Here is a 19,825-nt window from a genome sequence, read left to right on the forward strand (position 1 = left end):
TATCTCTTGTGTCCAAAAGAAGAATATATCAATTTTTGTTTATTGTTAATTAAAATAGCTGATATATAAACATAACTCAAGATAAATTATGTCCAAGTCATGTACTATGGAGAATCCAAACAGTACAGTCAGCATCAGTGGACAAAAACCCAATACACCACCTCTGACAACTCATGATGAAGTTCTGGCAGATAATTCTGCTACTGAAAGTATCCATTGTCACTGATCTTGTGGGGCTGGATGAGGGAGAGAGTTACAACAATCACCCTTCCACAGCTTTACATCTTGTTTACACCTGATTTCACAAAATTTGCTTGTTGCTGCTGATACTGGGATGATGAAATGCTTGGGAGAACCTTCCTTCTTCCTCAATTATTGAGGAAGTTTCCTTTGGTTAGAAGCAGAGACAAAGGACAAACAGTTTTCATGAACCCTGTATAGTGAATACATTACACAGGGTAAAATTCCTGATTAGGTATAAGTATTTAATCTTCAACTTATAAATTCAAACCACTAAGCATAAGACACTGCCAAAGTGTCTATGGTTCTATAAGCAATAGATCATTCACATATATTTAGAGGTTCATTAAGATACAATTCAATTCAGGGTATCATTCACGGAAAAGTAAAAGACCAATAAAAAAAACAGAGAAACAGAAGATATTAATCCAAATTCAGACTTCGGTAATAGTTACAACCAACCAAAAAGATTATTCAATACACTTATTTTCATGAAAAACTAATAACAAGACTTGGGTGTTTTATAAAAAGGAACCCTGGATACATTTTAATAACATCGGAGAGTGGGTTTTCCTTACCTCTATGGGTCTCTTTTTCTTGCCGACATTGTTTGTCTGAAGCTTCTCTGGCTGTGGAGGTGCCCTACTCACTGGGGGCCTGAAACAGAGAAGTGGGAAAGAAGAAAGGCACGCGTCACTTGGTGCCTTCACTGAGCCTCCTACACCTGCCCTCCAAAGAGGTGTCTGCCCCACCACCTTCAAGAAATGAACCCATGCTGCATTCCACTAGACTGTGCCATCTATATCTTGATAGCTTATAAAGCAGGAAGGTAGAAAGAAAATATCAAAACTTTTATACATTTTACTTTTAATTTCTTTGGTGTATGTTTCATAATGTAAATAGTATAATAGCACAAGAGCAGACTGTTTATAAACAAATAAAAAAATGTAAGTTTAGCATCACTTGAAAATTTCTTGATGGGTACATTATCAACAAAGCCTGGATTACTGCTATAAAGCATTTAACAGAGAATCTTGAACATGGCAGGTACTCAACACTTTCTTCTTGAAGGTGAATTTTGATATCTCTATCAACTTTCTATACTGTTGGCAACATAAATCACATCTGAGTTCAAATTTGTACTCACTACCTTTCTTCTATGCCCTTTGCCGTCTCTACTTCCTTAAGTCTCTAGTATTGGTAAATGGTGTCACCATCAGACAATTACTCAAGGAAGAAGACACTTTACAGTCACAAAGCACTGTAAAGCATACAACACTGTGTAAAAGATAATTACTGTTACTGTTGTCTCCAACTCCTATTCCCTTATTCTCTCTTTACTAAACATTTATCAACTTTACCTACACAGCAGCTCTCAAATCTATCTCCTTATTCTCTGTTCAGGATCTATTCAAAATGTCCCAGTTCACATGTGGAATCATTTAAACGTGGAGGCTCTTTGTTAACACGCTTTGTTTAATTTAAAAAAAACAAAAACAAAAAAACTACTATGTAGTTTGTTTTTATCTCAAACAACCATTATACAAATATTTAATAACCTGAACATTATATCTAAATCAATCATTCATCAACTCCCTCCCCCCCATTTTAACTTAATATTCAATTTGTAACAACTAAATCAGGAAATAACATAAATTAACTTTCCTGTGAAAAAATTTCAACATTTATGAAAAATATCATAAAATTAAAGGCATAAAATTATATTTGCATTTTCAAACTGTCAAGTTACACATCTGTAAAAATTAAGTGTTATATCTTGAACATGCAATATAAAATAAAAGTGGATTTTCATATGTAATATGAAGCAGCATGTAGAATATATAAGCATGACTGATTAACATCATAAAAAGTAAATATCAAGAATATATAAACAACTTTTCAAATTATCACCGAAATTTTAGTTTCAAATCTCATCATATACTTTCTTAAATGTCTATAAGTAAAAAATAGGACTGAATTTATATTATTTAACATTTAAAAATATTTCTGCTAGTACCATTTCAAAAAATGACAGAAGCTTTGGCTTTTCTTCCAAGTCAATTTTGTGGGTGAACTTTATTCAGTGTTACTATCTGACAGCTTTAATTGTAACCCAAATAACAGGTAATTTTTATCTATACAGTCCAATGTAACAATTAAGAACATTTTAACTTTTATAGAGATCATTTATATAAGCTATATTATTGCTTAAAATAAAATTATACAACTTGTAAAATTATACAAGTTGAATAGATAAAGTTTTAGTAAAGCTGTTACTTATATAGTGTAAATTGATTAATTAAGATGCTATATTCATTCCAGGGACACTAATTCCAAAGGAAAAAAATGTAGAAAACTGAACAGAGGTAAAGAGTACCAAGTAACATAGCTCATTAATGGCAAATATGAAAGATGATAAAAATACAAAATTAGACTTTGTAAGCAGAGCAAAGAGAGGATTACCTTGAACCTCTTTTCAGCAGCAGATAAAAAAGATTACAACACATTTGAATTTGAAACACTAATAAAATACTTCCTGTAATAAAATATTTTTACAAGTTTAATGCAGATAAACCATACTATATATATTAAAGGCCTGTTATTTTTAGTTTATTACTGCATATAACAAAAGGCTTAAGTTACTCCATTAATGGCGAGGAAACCAGGAAGAGGAAGGTGAAAAAATAAAAGTAAGAATTCAACATGTTCTATGTTGTAAACTTTAAAGCTTGCCATTCTTATTTTCCTGCAGTGTAATCTGAATTTCAAACAAAATATTTAAGCTTATGGCAGTAAAATGTTAATCAACTTAAAAGGCTGGTAGGACTAGAGCTGCTTTTAAGGAAATTGCCTCAAGAGCCTAAGCTTCCCCTGTTCTGACATTCTGACCAAAGTTCCCCAGTCAGCCAATCCAAGAAGGCAGAATGAGTCACTCGGGACCATGCTGGATTTGGGATTTTGCTAGTAAAGGAAATAAGCTTTTAAAAAAATTTTCCCTTAATAGCATAATGACCAAAACAGAATTGGGGGAGATCACAGAAGTCATTTTCATCCATCCTCCCAATGAAACCAGGAACCTCCTTCACTCATCTAGAATATCCCTTTGGTCATCTAAACTCTGCACAAACACTGCCTATGACAGGAAGGTCACTTCTACATAAAAAGCTGTTCATATCCAAGACAGTAATTATATCTCCACTTAGTTTTCTTGTTTTGAAATAAGTGATTCCCAGAACAATTAATTATTCTTCATATGAAGTGGCCTTCCAAACTTCCTTCGTCCTCTGCTTTCTTCTAACCACTGCGAACTGTCAATGTCCCCTATTTAAAACTCAAAGATTGGTACTCAATAAGGTACTCTATGTATAAGGCTAAATCTAGATGCTTTATTCCTGTTAAAATAGTATAAGATAACATGGACCCTTTAAGAGGCCGTAACACACTCTGGACTCATATCTTTGCACACATCATCCTGCTTAAAACAGATAATGGATTCCTGATGGCTGCCAAATATATTAAGAGGAGCCTAATTTTCGAGTTTGTGCACAATCTGGTCTCAAATAGACTTTTTTCATCCTTATCTTCCAGCATTTTCCTAGTGGTACCTTTCTTTAGTGCTAAAATAGACCAGCCATTTCCACATTGTTCTGTTTTGAAAACTCTCTGAAGGCATTTTCATCTCATGAAAGGTAGCTATAAAAGTATCCCAAAGGGTCATTTCTTATTAAACATACAAACACCAAAATTACTCTATTTTAATGTTTTTAAATGAGTGGACTAAACATGTATTAAATCAAGCTAACAGGTTTATAAATTGAATAATCTTTCATTGATAAATAGGTACGGTTAAGTTTGTTTTTATGAGTCTCTGAAACTTAAGGAAAAACTAAAACTATCTAGAGTGTAGTAATTTGTGAAGGCATTTATAAAACCAAATTATCATAATGAAGACCCTAATAATGACAACCACATATGGTAGTTGTACAGTTTGTCCTATTTCATTTCCTAATTCTTTCTTGACAAATATAATTGAACATTTAGGAGAAAAAAATCAATACCTTAAAATACTATAAAGATCAAAATAGAACAAAGGGTAAATTTTTAAATAAAATATTTTCTTTAACAAAACACTTACCTTACTATCCCCTGCCTTCAAAAGGAGCAAGGGGAAAAAAGCAGAGAAGCACAGGAGAAAAAAGCAGAAAAGCATATATGAAAGTTAATGATGAATAAAATGTAGCAGTTTAGTAAACAGAATAAAGGCAACATCAACAGAATTCTAAGGAAATGCAAAAATGCCTAATTTGTGTCACACTGTGACATAAATGTTTTGAATATTTTTATTTAAAAATATTGGAAATTTGACAAAAATTTACTATTTTAAATACACAAGATTTGTTACAAAAACATTTGTTGTAAAAAGAAAAACATAAAAGCATTAAAATCATTCAGGAAAAAAAACCCCACGAAAGTATCAACCAACCAGAGTAGCTATCAATTGTCAGTAACATTTTCCTTTAAAATGGATAAGATATTTGGTAAGTATCTGTTTTAATTGATGATAAAGCATTTTGTTTTATATTGGTGAAAATAATACATTTTATTTAAAGTATGAAAGTAATTATTCATACAGACCACATTATCTCCTCACAAATATATTCAAAATTGGTTAAAAAAAATAAATATCTCTTAATTTGTGTCTCCTTTGATTCTTTCATTGCATAAAAACGAAGACTCCTAACTATGAGTCATGTTAATGATTCTTCTGCCTTGGCATTTTCAAAAGAATTTAGCAGAGTTGAAACTGTAAAATAAATTGAGAAAAAATGCAAAACAATTTAAAAAATAATTTTGAAAAAGCTGCAAAAAATGCAACCTAACAGCAAACATTACAGTTGTGACAGTGTTAATCATTCTCCTTGAGCAGTAAAACATTTCTGTCAGAATGGGGGTCACTTCAGAATTTAGGGAGAAAATTTTAATTTAAGTGTTTTACCACAAATAACAGCCTACGACTAAAATTAGGTCACATTTTCTGACACACCAAATTTATCTAAATGATAATATTTTTCCTTAAAAAAAAAAATCAATATAACAAATGAAAGAGATTCATGGGAATGTCTATAGTCCCTTCTTCCCTACAGAACATTACCTTTCATCACCCAGGAGATATAACTTCCTTTAAGTAATATTAAGCACTACAAATATTCCAATTAGGAACATCCACACTTCCATATATATTTATATGTATTCCTCTAATTAATAAATATATGTAGTACTCACTACTTTGTGAATATTTAATCAGAAATAGCGTTTCAGTATTTATTAGGTATCTCCTCAGGTTACTCTATTTCATTTCAAGGAAGGGATGTCATTGGTGAAGACCTACTATCTAAATTCTTGACATACATTATTTCATTAAAACCTTGAAATACTCCATAAGTTAGGGATACGATGCTCATTCTACCACTAAGGAAACCAAGGTGTGAAAAGAACAAATACTTTTTCAAGGTCCAACCAGCAAAAGATGAAAATGAATATTTTAACCCATTTTTCTGACTCCAAAATCCATGTCTTTTGTACTGTATGATGCTGCCTTCTACCAAGTTGCTTCAACCTGGAATTCTGTACAAGTATGTAGATTATGGTATGGTCAGCTTTCTAAAAATATATCTCTAATTTATTACTTTGCCTCTTTATACATGATGACAAAATGGATGATCACTCTCTACCCCCTTTCTTTAGGTGACCTCCCACCCATCGCTTTTATCACAAGTGTATCGTCAGTAAACCAGACACCTTAGAAGAGTTGCTGAGGAAGCATCACAACCTCAACATTCCACCCAACACTTCCCTGGGAACATTGGGGTGAGTCAGTCCAACAGAATCTCTAGTCCTACCCTTCCTTATCATGAATGTGCATCTCACCCTTTTAACTTATCTCTTTCCTGGAACATAAAACGCAGAGGTGTAAAATCCCTCTGCCAATGCTTTCTTGTAATGTCAGTTCTATCTAGCTGAACTCCAATCGTCTTCAGCACTACCCTCACTGATGGTACATTCACTCGAATTTTCCACAAATCCTGTTCAACTGTGAATGAATTCCCTTTCATTTTTAGCTTTTCCCTCAAATATTCTTACTAACTTCTCATAATAAAGTTTTCCTCCTCGCAGCCTTCTACAGGAGTCACTGATGTTCTAGGCTCTTATACCCTCTTTGTTCCTTGCTGCTGTTTCTGGATAATTTTTCCTTATCATTTCTTAAAACCTCTACTTCTGAAATCCATGCAATTCACTGATCCATCTTCCTCTTTATTTTCCATCTTTGATTTTAGAAACATCGGGTTCACAATTTCTCTCTTGATCTGTCATCTAGCTCGGAGACTTTACTACAAAATTATCTCTCAAAATTGCTGTGCATATGTCCTTATTTTTGATTTGCTGATTGTAGATAAAGACCAATAATTCCCATAAAAACAAACTATACTTCAACCTGCCTTTTGAAAAATTTTTGAAATAATGATTGTCTATCCTTGATTAAAGGCACATATAGATGGATCTTTTAAAAATTAAATTGTAGTTCTACTCACATGCTTCTTAAAAAGTACTTGGCATTAGATTTAATTTTTATTATCTTCCCCTACCCTCATCACATATACTTATAAAATTTAGTAAATAAGATTACTTTAGTCATATCGACTTTATATATACGTATCATTCTCCAAACTACTCACATGGACACTGTCACCACCAAAAAGTATTTAAAGACAAACATATTTTCTAAGAGGTGCTGGAAACTGTATAAAGCATGACTATCATCACTGTTGCTTAGTTTTTACAAAAAATCCATTTAGTTAAATAATAAATTCAATTTTTAATACTAGTATCTTTTTCTTCATCTAATTTTAAACTTGATTGTTACCTCTCATCAATTGAGGGTTCTTTTTGTTGCAAATGAGGCTTGATTCCAAACATTGGGTGAATATTTGTAGATAAGGCTCTGATGGTGTAACTGATTTCATTCTCCCTTGTAACATCACTGTCATAACCTACCAACAAAATACAAGAGTTATTCTTTAAGTGATAACTGAGGAGATCAATTATCTTATAAATTGGATACAACAATGTTCAGCAACATGAAATAAACTGTTATAACCAAATTATGAAATAATATGCATCCAGTAAAAATGATGTAAGAATATTTAATGATATGTAATGATGTTTTCAAAGCATTACTAAGTGATAATAGCAGGCTACAAAAATAAGTACTACACGATCCCACTTTTGTTAAAATATTATGTACATAAATGCACATATACCTTAAAATATACCCCAAATGTTAACAGAGGTTACTTTTGAGTGGTTGAATTATGGATTATGTATTTTTTACTGAAAAATATACTTTCTATAATAAGCTGGTATTACTGGTGTATTATGAAAAAATCAAAATTATTTTAAAATGAGGTTCAACAATATAAAATTTATTTTAACAGTACCTATTTAAAATACAATTGTCTTACATTTGTAGAAGAAGGATATCTAAGTCATCAATATATGCCAGCCTGTTGTTCTTTGGTCACAAAGCCAATTTTTGTATTAAACAGACCAAAAACAGTAACACCACAATTATTCAAACATTATTATTACTTGTTTTAACTTCTGCAGTTTAAATCAGTCGTGCTAAATTTTTTCTGTTTTTTAAAAAATATTTTAAAATGACATACCTCCATCTTCTTCAGAATCTATATCAGATTCTTCACTATCACAAGGCCTTTTTTCCCGATAACCTTCCATTTCATTTGTCCATACCATTAAAGACATATCTGTACCTCCTATGGTAACTAACATGCTGTCATCATAAGTCCAGCGAACATTTGTGACATGTGTACTATGGGCCACATACCTCTTAAACTTCCCAAATTTTCCCTAAAGAGAAAAAAATTCAAACAAATTTTATCAGAAGTTTCATTATTTTAAAACTTTCAGTTATAATTTTGATTTTTTAATTTCTTTCTTATTAAGTAGAAATTAATCATTCCATGTGCAATGTGTAAAAAAAATATATGAAAAAATACTGAAACTCACTAGAATAGAAAATACCAATTACCAAGCTTGTTGAGGACAGGATAACACAAATAGTTTCACACATTGCCAGTACCACGGGGGCAACTCTTTTGGAAACCAACTTGGCATTCTGTATGTAAAGCATAAAAATGTTCTCACCTTTGACTCACCAATTTCCCATCTAGAGTTCCATGCTAAGAACATGCTATGTGTGCAAAAAATACTTACATAGTATTTACTTACAGCAGTGAAAAGTTTTAACTATTCAATAAAGTAATAATTGTTAATGAACTGTTCAGTAAAGTAATAGTTGTTAATTACAGTGTATATTTAAGGAATAGTGTATATCTGTTAAATACAATGGTTATACAGATATATCATTGCTGGAAAAAGATACAATCACTGAGAAAAGGACAGAAATGCCATGCACAACGTGCCTATATTAACAAAAAGTAATTATCAATCACCTTGATATGTAGGTACCCATGTAAATATCTTTCATCTTAATTCATTAGTGCTATCATTTATAAGCACTACACATAGGAATTATTTTCATTTTCAATATAAGAAAAAATTCAAGCTACAGACATTAGCAATTTTTAAATCTAGAACACTAGAATTACCAAGTTAATAAGTAAATTTCAGATCAAAGGTAAACATCTTTTCAAGGGTGTTAAAATGAAAGACATCCTAAACAAAACATAGTGATCCCCAAATCAGTGAATCCTCTGGGAATGAAGACTATAACAAAAATTAGGGAGTGGGATATATCATCAAAGCACCACAAAAAGGTAGTTTCTCTAAGATTGTATGGTTCTTGCTATAGTGAGGTGAAGAAGGAGTCTGTAGACCAATATCCTTGAGCCTATTTCTAAAGGATCTATACCATCTGGAATGCTGGAAGTGAAGTTTCTGACTAATAAACGTTTTAGTGAAACGCATTCTTATCATCTAAGGTTCTATCACTTGTACGTATCTAGAACAGGGGTCTATGGCATATTTTCTTGGGTGTCTGAGATCTCTACGAGAATTTTTAAACCTGAGTTTTCATCTCAGTGTTGATCTAAAAATAGTAATATGAGCAGTTACTTAAGACTACCATGAACTGAATGCCACAACATAATTTCAATGACCTATTTTCAAATTTATGTTTAAATCCATGTTGGTGCCAAATTATAATACATAGCAATTTATGGCAATTAAGAAATAAAAACATCTGGATTTGATACCTAAATTTTATTTTTGTTTTAAGCAAAAGCCTAATGTTTTGCAGTAGTTTAAATAGAGGAAAGTGTTTTTAAAAATTGAGTAATGTTATAACACAAACATCAGTGATTTGAATCCCTGCACCAGCCAGAGCAAAAAAATAAAATTGAGTACAGTTGGCCTTCCACATCTGCAGATTCAATCAACAGTGGATTAAAATATTTGAAAAAAGACAAAACAAAATAATAAAAAATATAATAAAAACTGTAGATATAAAAAACAATGAAGTGTAACTGTTTACACAGTGGTTACATTGTTCTAGGTATTATAAGTAATTTAGAGATGATTTAAAGAATACTGGAAGATATGCATAGGTTATATGAAATACCACACCATTTTATATTAAGGGACTTGAGCATCCATACATTTTGATATCCGTAGGGGGGTCCTGAACCAATCTCCTGTGAATACTAAAGGACTAATGTAATCACACTGCATACAGTAGCATAGGTATGAAGAACTCCAAAGCATCTGTACCGTGTAGTTTCAGCAAAAAAAAAAATCATCCATCACATTAAATCAATGTTGTTTATTTTAATTCTATACATGTATTTTATACTTAATTGGTTAAAACATTTTACACTTTAAAGCCATAACTATAAAGAGTTTATATTTACTGTTATTGGCATAAATTTAATTAAAAGAATAGTAAAATTATTTAAGTTATAATACTAGTAATAAATGTTTCTTTTAAAAGGAATATTTCCATCATGCAATACTGAAAAACACTGTACAATATAACGTATAACTTAAGTCATAGGATCATAAACTATAACACTTCTACATAAAAGCTATAAATTTGAAAGATAATTCTGAACCTTTCATATTACATATGTACTATTCATATTACAACAATAAAATGCTATGAAAGAGCATTACTTTCACCATTTTCATAATTATTACCATTAGGAAAGTTAAAGAAAAACACATACTTTAGTAGGATATCTAAATAACTTCACAAATCCCAAATCATCCCCAGTAGCTAGGACCATTTTGTCACTGGTGAGGCAAGAAGTAGTTACATCTGTGACTTCTCCAATTACTGGCCAAATTCCCTCACAGCATAAACCAAGCACACTTGTCCATGATGCCCAACCAATTTTTTCTACCTACAAAGGAAAAAAAAAATGCCGCAAGTTTGTAATATCTAAGCCTAAAAAACTAACAACCAAAATCTGAACAATTTTTCTTTGTAATTACATGTGTAAGAACGAAAATCAAAGTTTTAATGAAAGTACAGTTAAATTAATAGCAGTCTTGGTTTGCAGCTTCCCCGAGTCTACTAGTTCTTGGTTTTGTGGCTTCGCAGAGTCTACTATTCCTGCAGAAAAATTTTAACATTATTCAGGATGTACTTATTACAAACCAACTGTGTGTGTTCTAGATGCTGAGCATATACTGATAATAAATAAAACTGGTTTTGCCCTTAAGATAATGAAGAAACATTCTTAAAGTTCAGGTCTAAATTTTTACTAATGCATTATAGCCATGTTTTCCAACTAACCATTTCAGGAAATTAAGGACATTTACTTATAGTCCCTCCCTTCATTAAGCCACTTCCATGTTAAGTTTGTTGATCCTCTCTTCCTAGGCCATGTCAAAACAATTGCAGTACTCCAGTCCTAGATGGTATGTCTTCTATTTGCTATCATATGCTTCTTGCCCTTTGAGAAAAGTTTGGAGCACAGCCAGACACACAAGTGATTTATTCCTTTTCTTAATACAGTATATCTTCCTTTACCCATCTACGCATTCTGGCCCAATAAAATAAACTCACTCAAAGAATATTTACAATTCAAATAATTTCAGAAGAGGCTTCACATGTAATTAAATGATGGAAAGTTGGCATCAGTTTTCCAACCACTCTTACTCATATAAATATCAGTACAAACACCACTATCTTCCTACCTCCACACTGGGGATGGTTTGTTTTTTTCCTCTAGGAGCTTCAAAGAATAACTGTTCTTTAGCGCCAGTGGTGACCTGTAAAAGCTTTCCTTAAAAAAAAAAAAAAAAAAAACACAGTACATATATAAAATATATATAAATACACATACCATTAGTATGATGTTTAAATTTTATGGGAAAAATTAAGCTTAATATGAAAACGTTTTTCCTCTGTAGTCAACATATATTAAGATAATTTTATTTTCTTTATCTCCACATAATGAAGAAATTCAATTCATAAATGATCTAATTTTTGTGAATGTATATACATACAAACTATTTCTGTTATCATGAATATGCAAAAAACCCCTATAAACAAATGTTGGAATTTTTTTTAAAAGTAAGTGTAAGTATTTTATTTTATTTTATTATTATTATTTTTTTTTGTCTTTTTTGAGACTGGCCGCACCGCGCTCAGCCAGTGAGTGCACCGGCCATCCCTATATAGGATCCGAACCCGCGGCGGGAGCACTGCTGCGCTCCCAGCGCCACACTCTCCCAAGTGCGCCACGGGGTCGGCCAAGTGTAAGTATTTTAACAATATTTGGAAAAACTTTAATGCATAATTCTAGATTTATATAGTTGAATACATGAAACAATAAAATCCTTAAAAAGGGAGCATTTAAAATATTTAACATTTATCCAAACTTATTAAACACTGTTAAATGCCATGCATTCTGCTAAGAAACAAACTCATTAAATTCTTTATGTTATACAATTATGATTATTTTTAGGGAATGTATTTTATACCAAATGATGGAAAACGACATTAAAGTCCTCATTAACATTTCTGTTTTCCAAATTTGAAGCTACCATTTATGTCAAATTTATCTGACAAAAACCTGGACATTATCATGACAATTTTTTTCTATAATATTTAAATTACTTTACAAATTAAACATCTTATCACTTACTGTAGTAACATTTGCATGACATTAGGTGAAGTACTGAAAAGTCTAAACTCTATTGCGTTCATCTGCAGATGTAAAATATAGTGGAAAATAATTCTGAGAATAATGTTTGTTTTTCACAATGCTTTTGAACTTATCTGCTAACTCACTTCTGTTTCTCTAAAATAGCTATACTAAATCAAATGAAACCTTTTCAAATATTAAGTTATTTAAAGTCTTACCTCTAATATCCCAGTCAATATGGGTTATGTAACTGGTAGCTCCTTTGCATATTCCTACTCGTTTACTACTCATTACGTTGTATATATCTATAAAGCTGTCATGGGATGCCACAGCTAGATATTTCCCAGAACCTATAATAGAAACATATTTGTTTGATATTTTCTACCTTTGGAAATATTTTTTACACTCTGCAACTACAGTTAATTTTCCTGATTTTTTTTGAGAAATCTTAGGTATTTCATAACAAAATAAATGTATCAAATGACAACATATTTTTCAAGTATATTACAATTAACAAAATGTAGTTATTGTTTTTGGTGTAGCAAATTAGTACAATAGAGAGCAAATGTCAAAAATTACATAAAATGTAATTTTGATATACTTTGTATTTGCCAAAAAAAAACCCTCTAAATTTAGAAAAAATGTAACTAAACTAACATAAGTAACCTTTGCATTAACTTTAGTAACTCCTACATTAGTTAGTAACCTACTATAGCAGGTTTTGTAGTAATGAATACATGGATATAAATAGAGTAAAATTAGTACAATTTTTAAAGCATTAAGAGAAGGAAAACAGCCATCCAACCCCTTTTACATTACAAGTAAGGAAACTGAAGCTCAGAGAGATACCCTGCCCCAAGTCACACAAAAAAATTTAGTGACAGAATTGGCACTAAGCCAGATATTTGCACCCATCTAATCTAGGGCTTTTTACCTCTCACCACACTGCCTCTTCCAGTCAAAAAAAGTAAAATACTGAGATAAAAATAACAGTTAAAAATTACAAACTGATATATTTATTCACTGCCAGACCCAAGTTAACAATCAAATACAACTTCAATGGAATCTTACCAGGTGAAAACCGAATGTCTGAAATAATATCTTTTCTGTGGTGAAAAGACACAAGATCCTCTAGAGTATCTGCATTTGCCATTAAGAAACTTCCATCATTGAGACCTACAGCTAAAGCTTTACCATCAGGAGAAAAACAGCAACATCTCCCACCTAAAAAAGAAAGAGAGCATGTATCAGGCAATTTTCTTTTCTTTTTTAAAAAAAGTATGTGCTTAAAGAACCTTTAATTTCAGAGAGGATGCCTATATTTATTATAACCTCAGATCAACATAAACAAGCAGATGAAGTCTTTTATGAAAATCAGTGGTATGGAATTCTAAGCAAGAATTAAACTCACTTCTGAATGCAAGAAAAGCAAGTCCAAATATTTACCTTAAAAGAAATTAAGTTCATGTGAAAAAATGACAGATTTTAACTAATATAAAAAGACAATGACATGTGGAAGATTTTTTGTGGGGAGTAGGGGGTGCTGCCTTTGTAGCTTCTATCCAACAAATCAGAACTTTAAGAAGTAAGGCCATCTTTATAAAAATGCTTTAAAATATTTTAAAAATCTGACTATAGGCAATTATTAGTTTAAGTTAGGAAGATCTAAGTTTCAAAACCACATATGAAGAAATGATATTAATATCATTAATTTTATTATTAATAATGTTCATATTTATTTTAATAAATAAGAGTTAGTGCTGCATTGGTAAACACACAAAAAAATGGGTTTACCCTGGCAGCAAGAGATGCAGCAGGCATATTCAAAAGCCCTAAGGCTTTTGGTATCTCACATGAAATCTGATGAGGGAGTGGTGGAGTGTAGCTGTTACAGAAAGAAAAGTTACAGAATAAGTTGAGAACAAGTAGTCATTTAATTATCAAACATACATTGGTAATAAAGAAATCTAAGATGTAATTTCTGAGATTTGAGAGTCAAGAGATGGTGATGACTTGGAACAGGGTGGCAGAGCAGAAGTGATGAGAAGTGGTGCCATTTGGATATATTTCAAAGACAGAGCTAGCAGGCCTTTGACCAACTGGGTGTGGAGTAAGAGAAAAAGATAAGTCAAGGCCATGCTTTTGCTTGAATGGTGATGCCACTTACTGAGATGGGAGAAACCAGAGGAGGTACAAATGTTTAGTTCTGTACCTATTAAGTTAAGGATGCCTATGAGAAATTCAAGTGAAGACATGAAGGAGCTGGTCTGATATATTAATACTTCTCTGGAGCTCAAGAGAGAACAGGCTAGAGACATAAATATGGGAAGCAGTAGCATACAGATGGGAGTTACAGCCATGAAATTGGATAAGAGCTTGCTATTAATTGCCCTCAGCTTCAAATCCACCTTTCTTTTTCCCACCATATGATACTGGAACTGCATCCTGTAGACACTTTCCTTTGCTAGCTGACTTACTGTCGCCAGTAGAGGTACTGGAGAGACACTGCAGGGCCAAAGCAGAAGGAAGGGACTTTTCTTCCTTCTTCTGGTATGCCAGAGCCCGTGGATCAATGGGAAGAGGGGATTCTCTGCCACCACAGCAGAGGATTTCCTAGATCAGCTGTAGCCCATGCCCTCTCGCAAATTTCTTTAGCACTGGCAGGTTGTGTGTTCCTGTGGCATCCATACCCTCTCCAAAGAGATCTGAAATTCCACCTGGGGAAGCAGGGAAGAATCCATCCTTTAAGTTCATTCCTTGTTCACTGCTCATTAGCTCTATGGGTAGCAGCTGCTTTCTGTAGTTGCTACTTCTCAACCCCTTAGAATCCACTTTTATGCCTTTTAATAGTTAACTACTTTTTACTAGTTAACACTTCATATTAAATTTTCCTTGTTCAAATTATCAGGGTGGTTTCTGTCTCTTGACTGATATGAAATTAGTACGGAAGTGGTCCCAGGAGACAGAGCATCAAAGATGGGATTTTGGGAATTAAGTTCGTCATGCCTTTGGGCTTGAACACAGGGCTGAGTCCTTGCCAACAGGAAATGGTACGCTAGAAATCCAAGTATGCACTGGAATCACAATTAATCCTGCTTTGATTGTGATAAGGTGTCTACTCAAGTAAGTGCCTTGGTAGCCTAAGAGGCTATTGTCCTTAACCATTACAATGATGGTTACAGGACCACGTTGTGTAATAGATTCTGCTGAGAACATAGAGCATTTATAGAAAGAAGTAATAAGCTTAGGTCCTTAAACTCTCTTGTATGAGCTGTTGTCTGAATAGAGAAAGCTTCCATGACAAACCTAAAAGAATCTCTGACATCTTATAGCCAAAAGGATAATATTGTTAAAAATTAAACACAAATTTAGTTGTGTGGGTTGCAAATTTACAATGTCAGTTGAATTGACAGTTTCACCTAGTTTCTTATGTAAAAGTTAGGGCATTCATGGGGAACTCTGAAATCTGGAATGGGGACATCTGTTTGGACTCAGACAAAGCTGAGAATCTTGAACTTGTGTTATTCTGAGCCTCACTTGCCAGTGCAAATAGCTTGCTTTTTGTGTCTGAGAAGTCTGACCTGGTGCAGCTGCCTTGTGAGGGGATGCTCTTCTTTCTGAGGAACCACCACAACCAACTCCTTTGTTGTCACTAAACCCACAACTTAGGTCAAATCTCAGCATGCTTAAGGGCAGAGATTGGCATACTTTTTCTTAAAGGATCAGATAGTAAATATTTTCAGCTTTGCAGGCCATATGGTGCCTGTCACAACTACTTAACTCTGCTATTAAAGTGGTAAAGCAGCCCTAGACAATACATAAATGAATGGGCATGGCTGTGATCCAACAAAACTTTGTTTACAAAATCAGGAGGCTGGATTTGATCCACGGGCTGACCCCTGACATAGAGGAAGAAATCCAAAAGCTTAGGAAGGTGAGAATGTCGGAGTAGATTTTTCATATGCAACCTGCACACCCACCTGCCCACCAACTATATCCCTCAAGAAGTCTAGAAAATAGTCCCTTCATGAAGGGATTGAAAAATACATTAATTAGTGGCAACATCTGCATCGTGTGTGTGTGTATGTGTGTGTGTGTATGTTTCGGGATTTTTGTTTGTTTTTTGGGGTTTTTTGGCAGCTGGCCAGTATGGGGATCCAAACCCTTGACTTTGGTGTTATAACATCACACTCTAACCGACTGAGCTAAACAGCCAGCCCAGCATCTGCATCTTGAAAAGCTTTGTGATTGTTCTCCTATGTAAGTCAGGAATGACCATAGGAGACATGACTTGATATGGGTACCCTGATTCAAAAGTGATAATACCAGAGAAGCAGAAGTAACAGCGCTTAACCACTAAAGACAAGGTAGATGCTTTTACAGAAAAGTGCAGCAGGGATGTACTGGTAATTAGCATATTTTGGCCTGTAGGGATTTCTGTTGGTGGCCAATTAATCATGATTTCTGTAGGAATAAAAAAGATGGGTAGACTACTAGATTAATGTTTGATTCACATAAGACAAAATCTCCAGACATGGTAGCTAAAAACCTTACTTAAATCACCACAATGGAGAATCACAGGTACTCAACCAGTTTTCAGACCTAAGCTGATTCATTCGCTCATAGCCCCTTGATTAAACGAAAGGCCTGGTCCCCCTAAGAACCCTGTAGCACTGCCACAAGTATACAATGCGAAATCTGTGGCCACTTACTAAAATGATTGTGAAGTGGGGAAAAGGAAATATCCAAATTTGCAGGGATTACTAGACAAAGGCCCTGAATTGATACTAATTCTTGGGAATACAAAATGCTGCTGTTATTTACCAAAGTGGGAGCATGTGGTGACAATGAAGTCGTAGGCCAAGTTTGAATCACAGTGGGCCCAGGTGGGTTATGGATCCCACACAATTCCTGAATTGGAATAGATATACTTGGCAACTGGTAGACTCCTCCACTCTAGCTCTATAATCTATGGGGTAGGGGTTATTACGATAGGAAGAACTAAGTGGAAGCCCCTGGAAGTTCCCCTTGCTACCAAGACAATAAACCATAAACAAAACCTCAAGCCTGAGAATTGCAAAATCAGTAACACCACCAAAGACTTGAAATATGCACGAGTGGGGATACTTGTCACATTACCGTGTAAATTTCCCTGTTGGGTCTGTGCTGAAATCAGATGGATTTTAGATAATAACCGTGGATAATAAATTTAATCAGGTGGTGACTCCAATTGAAGCTGCTTTTCCAGACATAGTAACTTTACTGAACAAATTAACATAGCCCCTAGCATTTGGTATGTAGCTATTGCCCCAATTAATGCTTTTTCTTCCATACCAACTTGTAAGGACCACCAGAAGCAATTTGCTTTTACCTGGCTTGTACCTGAGTACACCTTCAAAGCCTTGTCTCAGGGCTATTTCAACTCTCCTGTTCTCTGCCACAATATAGTCCAGAGATTCTGATCGTCTTGACATTCCACAAAACATCTCAATGGTCCACTACATTGATGACATTATGCTGAATGAATCTGAGGAGCAGGAAGCAACAAGCACTTTAGATGCTTTAGTAAGACATGTGAATCAAGAGAGTGGCAGACACTCCCAACAAAAGTTCAGGGATCTTTCACCTTAGTGAGGTTTCTGGGTGTGTTCAATAATCTAAAGTATATCAAGATATTCCCTCCAAGGTAAAAGACAAGCTGTTGTACTCCTATCATCCTACCATGCACAAAAGAGACATGACACTTGGTAGGCCTTTTGGAAGCAATATATATCACACATGAGTGGGCTGCTTCTACCATCTACCAAAGTCACTTAAAAGGTGTCCAGTTTCTACTAAGGACTAGAGTAAAAGAAGACAAGCTGATACTTCCACTTGGGCCTATGATCTAGCAGATCCAATGATAACCAAAGTGTCTGTGGTAAATAGGAATGTTGTACGGAGCCTCTGGAAAAGTACCAGAGGATAATCATACTGCAGAACTGTAGGATTTGGGTAGCAAATCCACGCCCTCCTTTACAGATAATTATTTTCCTTTTGAGAAGCAGCTTTTTGCTTGCTAGTAGACCTTGTTAGAGAGTAAATGCCTAACCATCACATTTCAGGTAACTATGTGTCCTGAGCTATGTTTCATGAACTGGAAGCTACATGATCAACCAAGTGATAAACTGGGTGTGCACAGAAGCAATATGTCAAGAGAAAATGGTATATAAAAGAACAGGCTTGAAAAGATCTGGAAGTTACAATAATTTGCATGAACAGATGGCTCAAAATCCTTCAACAATTCCTGCTGCAATGCCTCTTCTTCTCAGTCTATACCTATAGCCTCTTGGGTGTTCCTTATGATCAGTTCACTAAAGAAGAAAAAATCTGAGCCAGACTTATGTTTCTACATGATATGTTGGCACCCACCTGAAAGCATTACCTATCCCACTAAGGGGTAACCCTAAAGGACAGCAGTGAAGGTGAAACCTCCCAGTGGGCAGCACTTCAAGCAGTACATTTGTTTTTCCACTTTACAGTGAGAGATGAGCAGATGTACAGATTTACACTGATTCCTTAGAGGCTGCAAGCAATTTGGATGAACAGTTAGGGACTTGGAAGAAACAGAAAAGGAATATTAGAGACAAGGAAATCTGGAAAATAGATGTGTGGATAAAACTCCTCAGAAGGGCATAGGTTGTAAAGATTTTTGTGTCCTAGAGAATTTTCACCGAAGGCATCCACTACAGAGGAGGCTTTCAATAATCAGATGGACAAAGTTAAGAATAGAGTTAGTTAAACATATACTTTCCTTAGCTTAAGCATAATTTCATTCTCATAAGATGTTTGGTCCTTAACAGAATGGCTTGAAATAATATCTGTAACACCAATCTCAAGTTGTTTGGCAGAACACCACTAACCCCAAGCCTGCTTTGAAGTTCATATACCTCCAGACTCGAAGGAGCCGAGGAGTTCTTTAGGATGCCATAAATAGTTGTGCTGACTTCACTGTGAGCCAATCAGATTCCCACACAACTCCCAAGACTCCTACTCATGATTTTATTCTATAAATGCTTGTGATTTTAAACCACCGAGGAGTTTGGGTGATCAGAGCATTTGTGCCCCATTCTCCTTGAATGGCCATTCAATATTAACCGTTGTCCTTTATCACTGCAAACTTTGGTGTGAGAGACTGTTTAGTCACTTGTTATGGTGGACAATGGACCCCTCTCAGTTCAGTAATGATTACATTAGACCTCTTCCATTATGGAGGAGGCAAAGACTTACACTCTCTGGGCTAGATATAAACTCTGGATTTGCCTTTCCTGCCCATAATGCTTCTACCAGCACCATCTGTGGACACACAGAATTCATGCTTCTAATGAAGTAATTCATTTCATAGCAAAGGATGT

At 34.1% G+C, this 19,825-nt stretch overlaps 1 protein-coding gene across 2 annotated transcripts in view; it reads right to left on the reverse strand.

Moving 5' to 3' along the window:
• EML5 (EMAP like 5) overlaps window positions 1–19,825 on the reverse strand; it is a 155,994-nt gene that overhangs the window by 31,749 nt on the left and 104,420 nt on the right. The window contains exons 22-29 of one of the 2 annotated variants that reach the window (XM_063088985.1): window positions 13,503–13,655; window positions 12,650–12,781; window positions 11,479–11,567; window positions 10,503–10,679; window positions 7,965–8,166; window positions 7,163–7,289; window positions 4,376–4,390; window positions 819–897 (exon numbers count right to left, since the gene is read on the reverse strand). In XM_063088985.1, coding sequence (XP_062945055.1) covers window positions 819–897; window positions 4,376–4,390; window positions 7,163–7,289; window positions 7,965–8,166; window positions 10,503–10,679; window positions 11,479–11,567; window positions 12,650–12,781; window positions 13,503–13,655 — 974 coding nt within the window. The remainder of the gene's footprint in view (window positions 1–818; window positions 898–4,375; window positions 4,391–7,162; window positions 7,290–7,964; window positions 8,167–10,502; window positions 10,680–11,478; window positions 11,568–12,649; window positions 12,782–13,502; window positions 13,656–19,825) is intronic. The other variant, XM_063088986.1, reaches the window with a different exon arrangement.

Source organism: Cynocephalus volans, chromosome 3, assembly GCF_027409185.1.
Source record: "Cynocephalus volans isolate mCynVol1 chromosome 3, mCynVol1.pri, whole genome shotgun sequence".
Classification (NCBI taxonomy): Eukaryota; Metazoa; Chordata; class Mammalia; order Dermoptera; family Cynocephalidae; genus Cynocephalus; species Cynocephalus volans.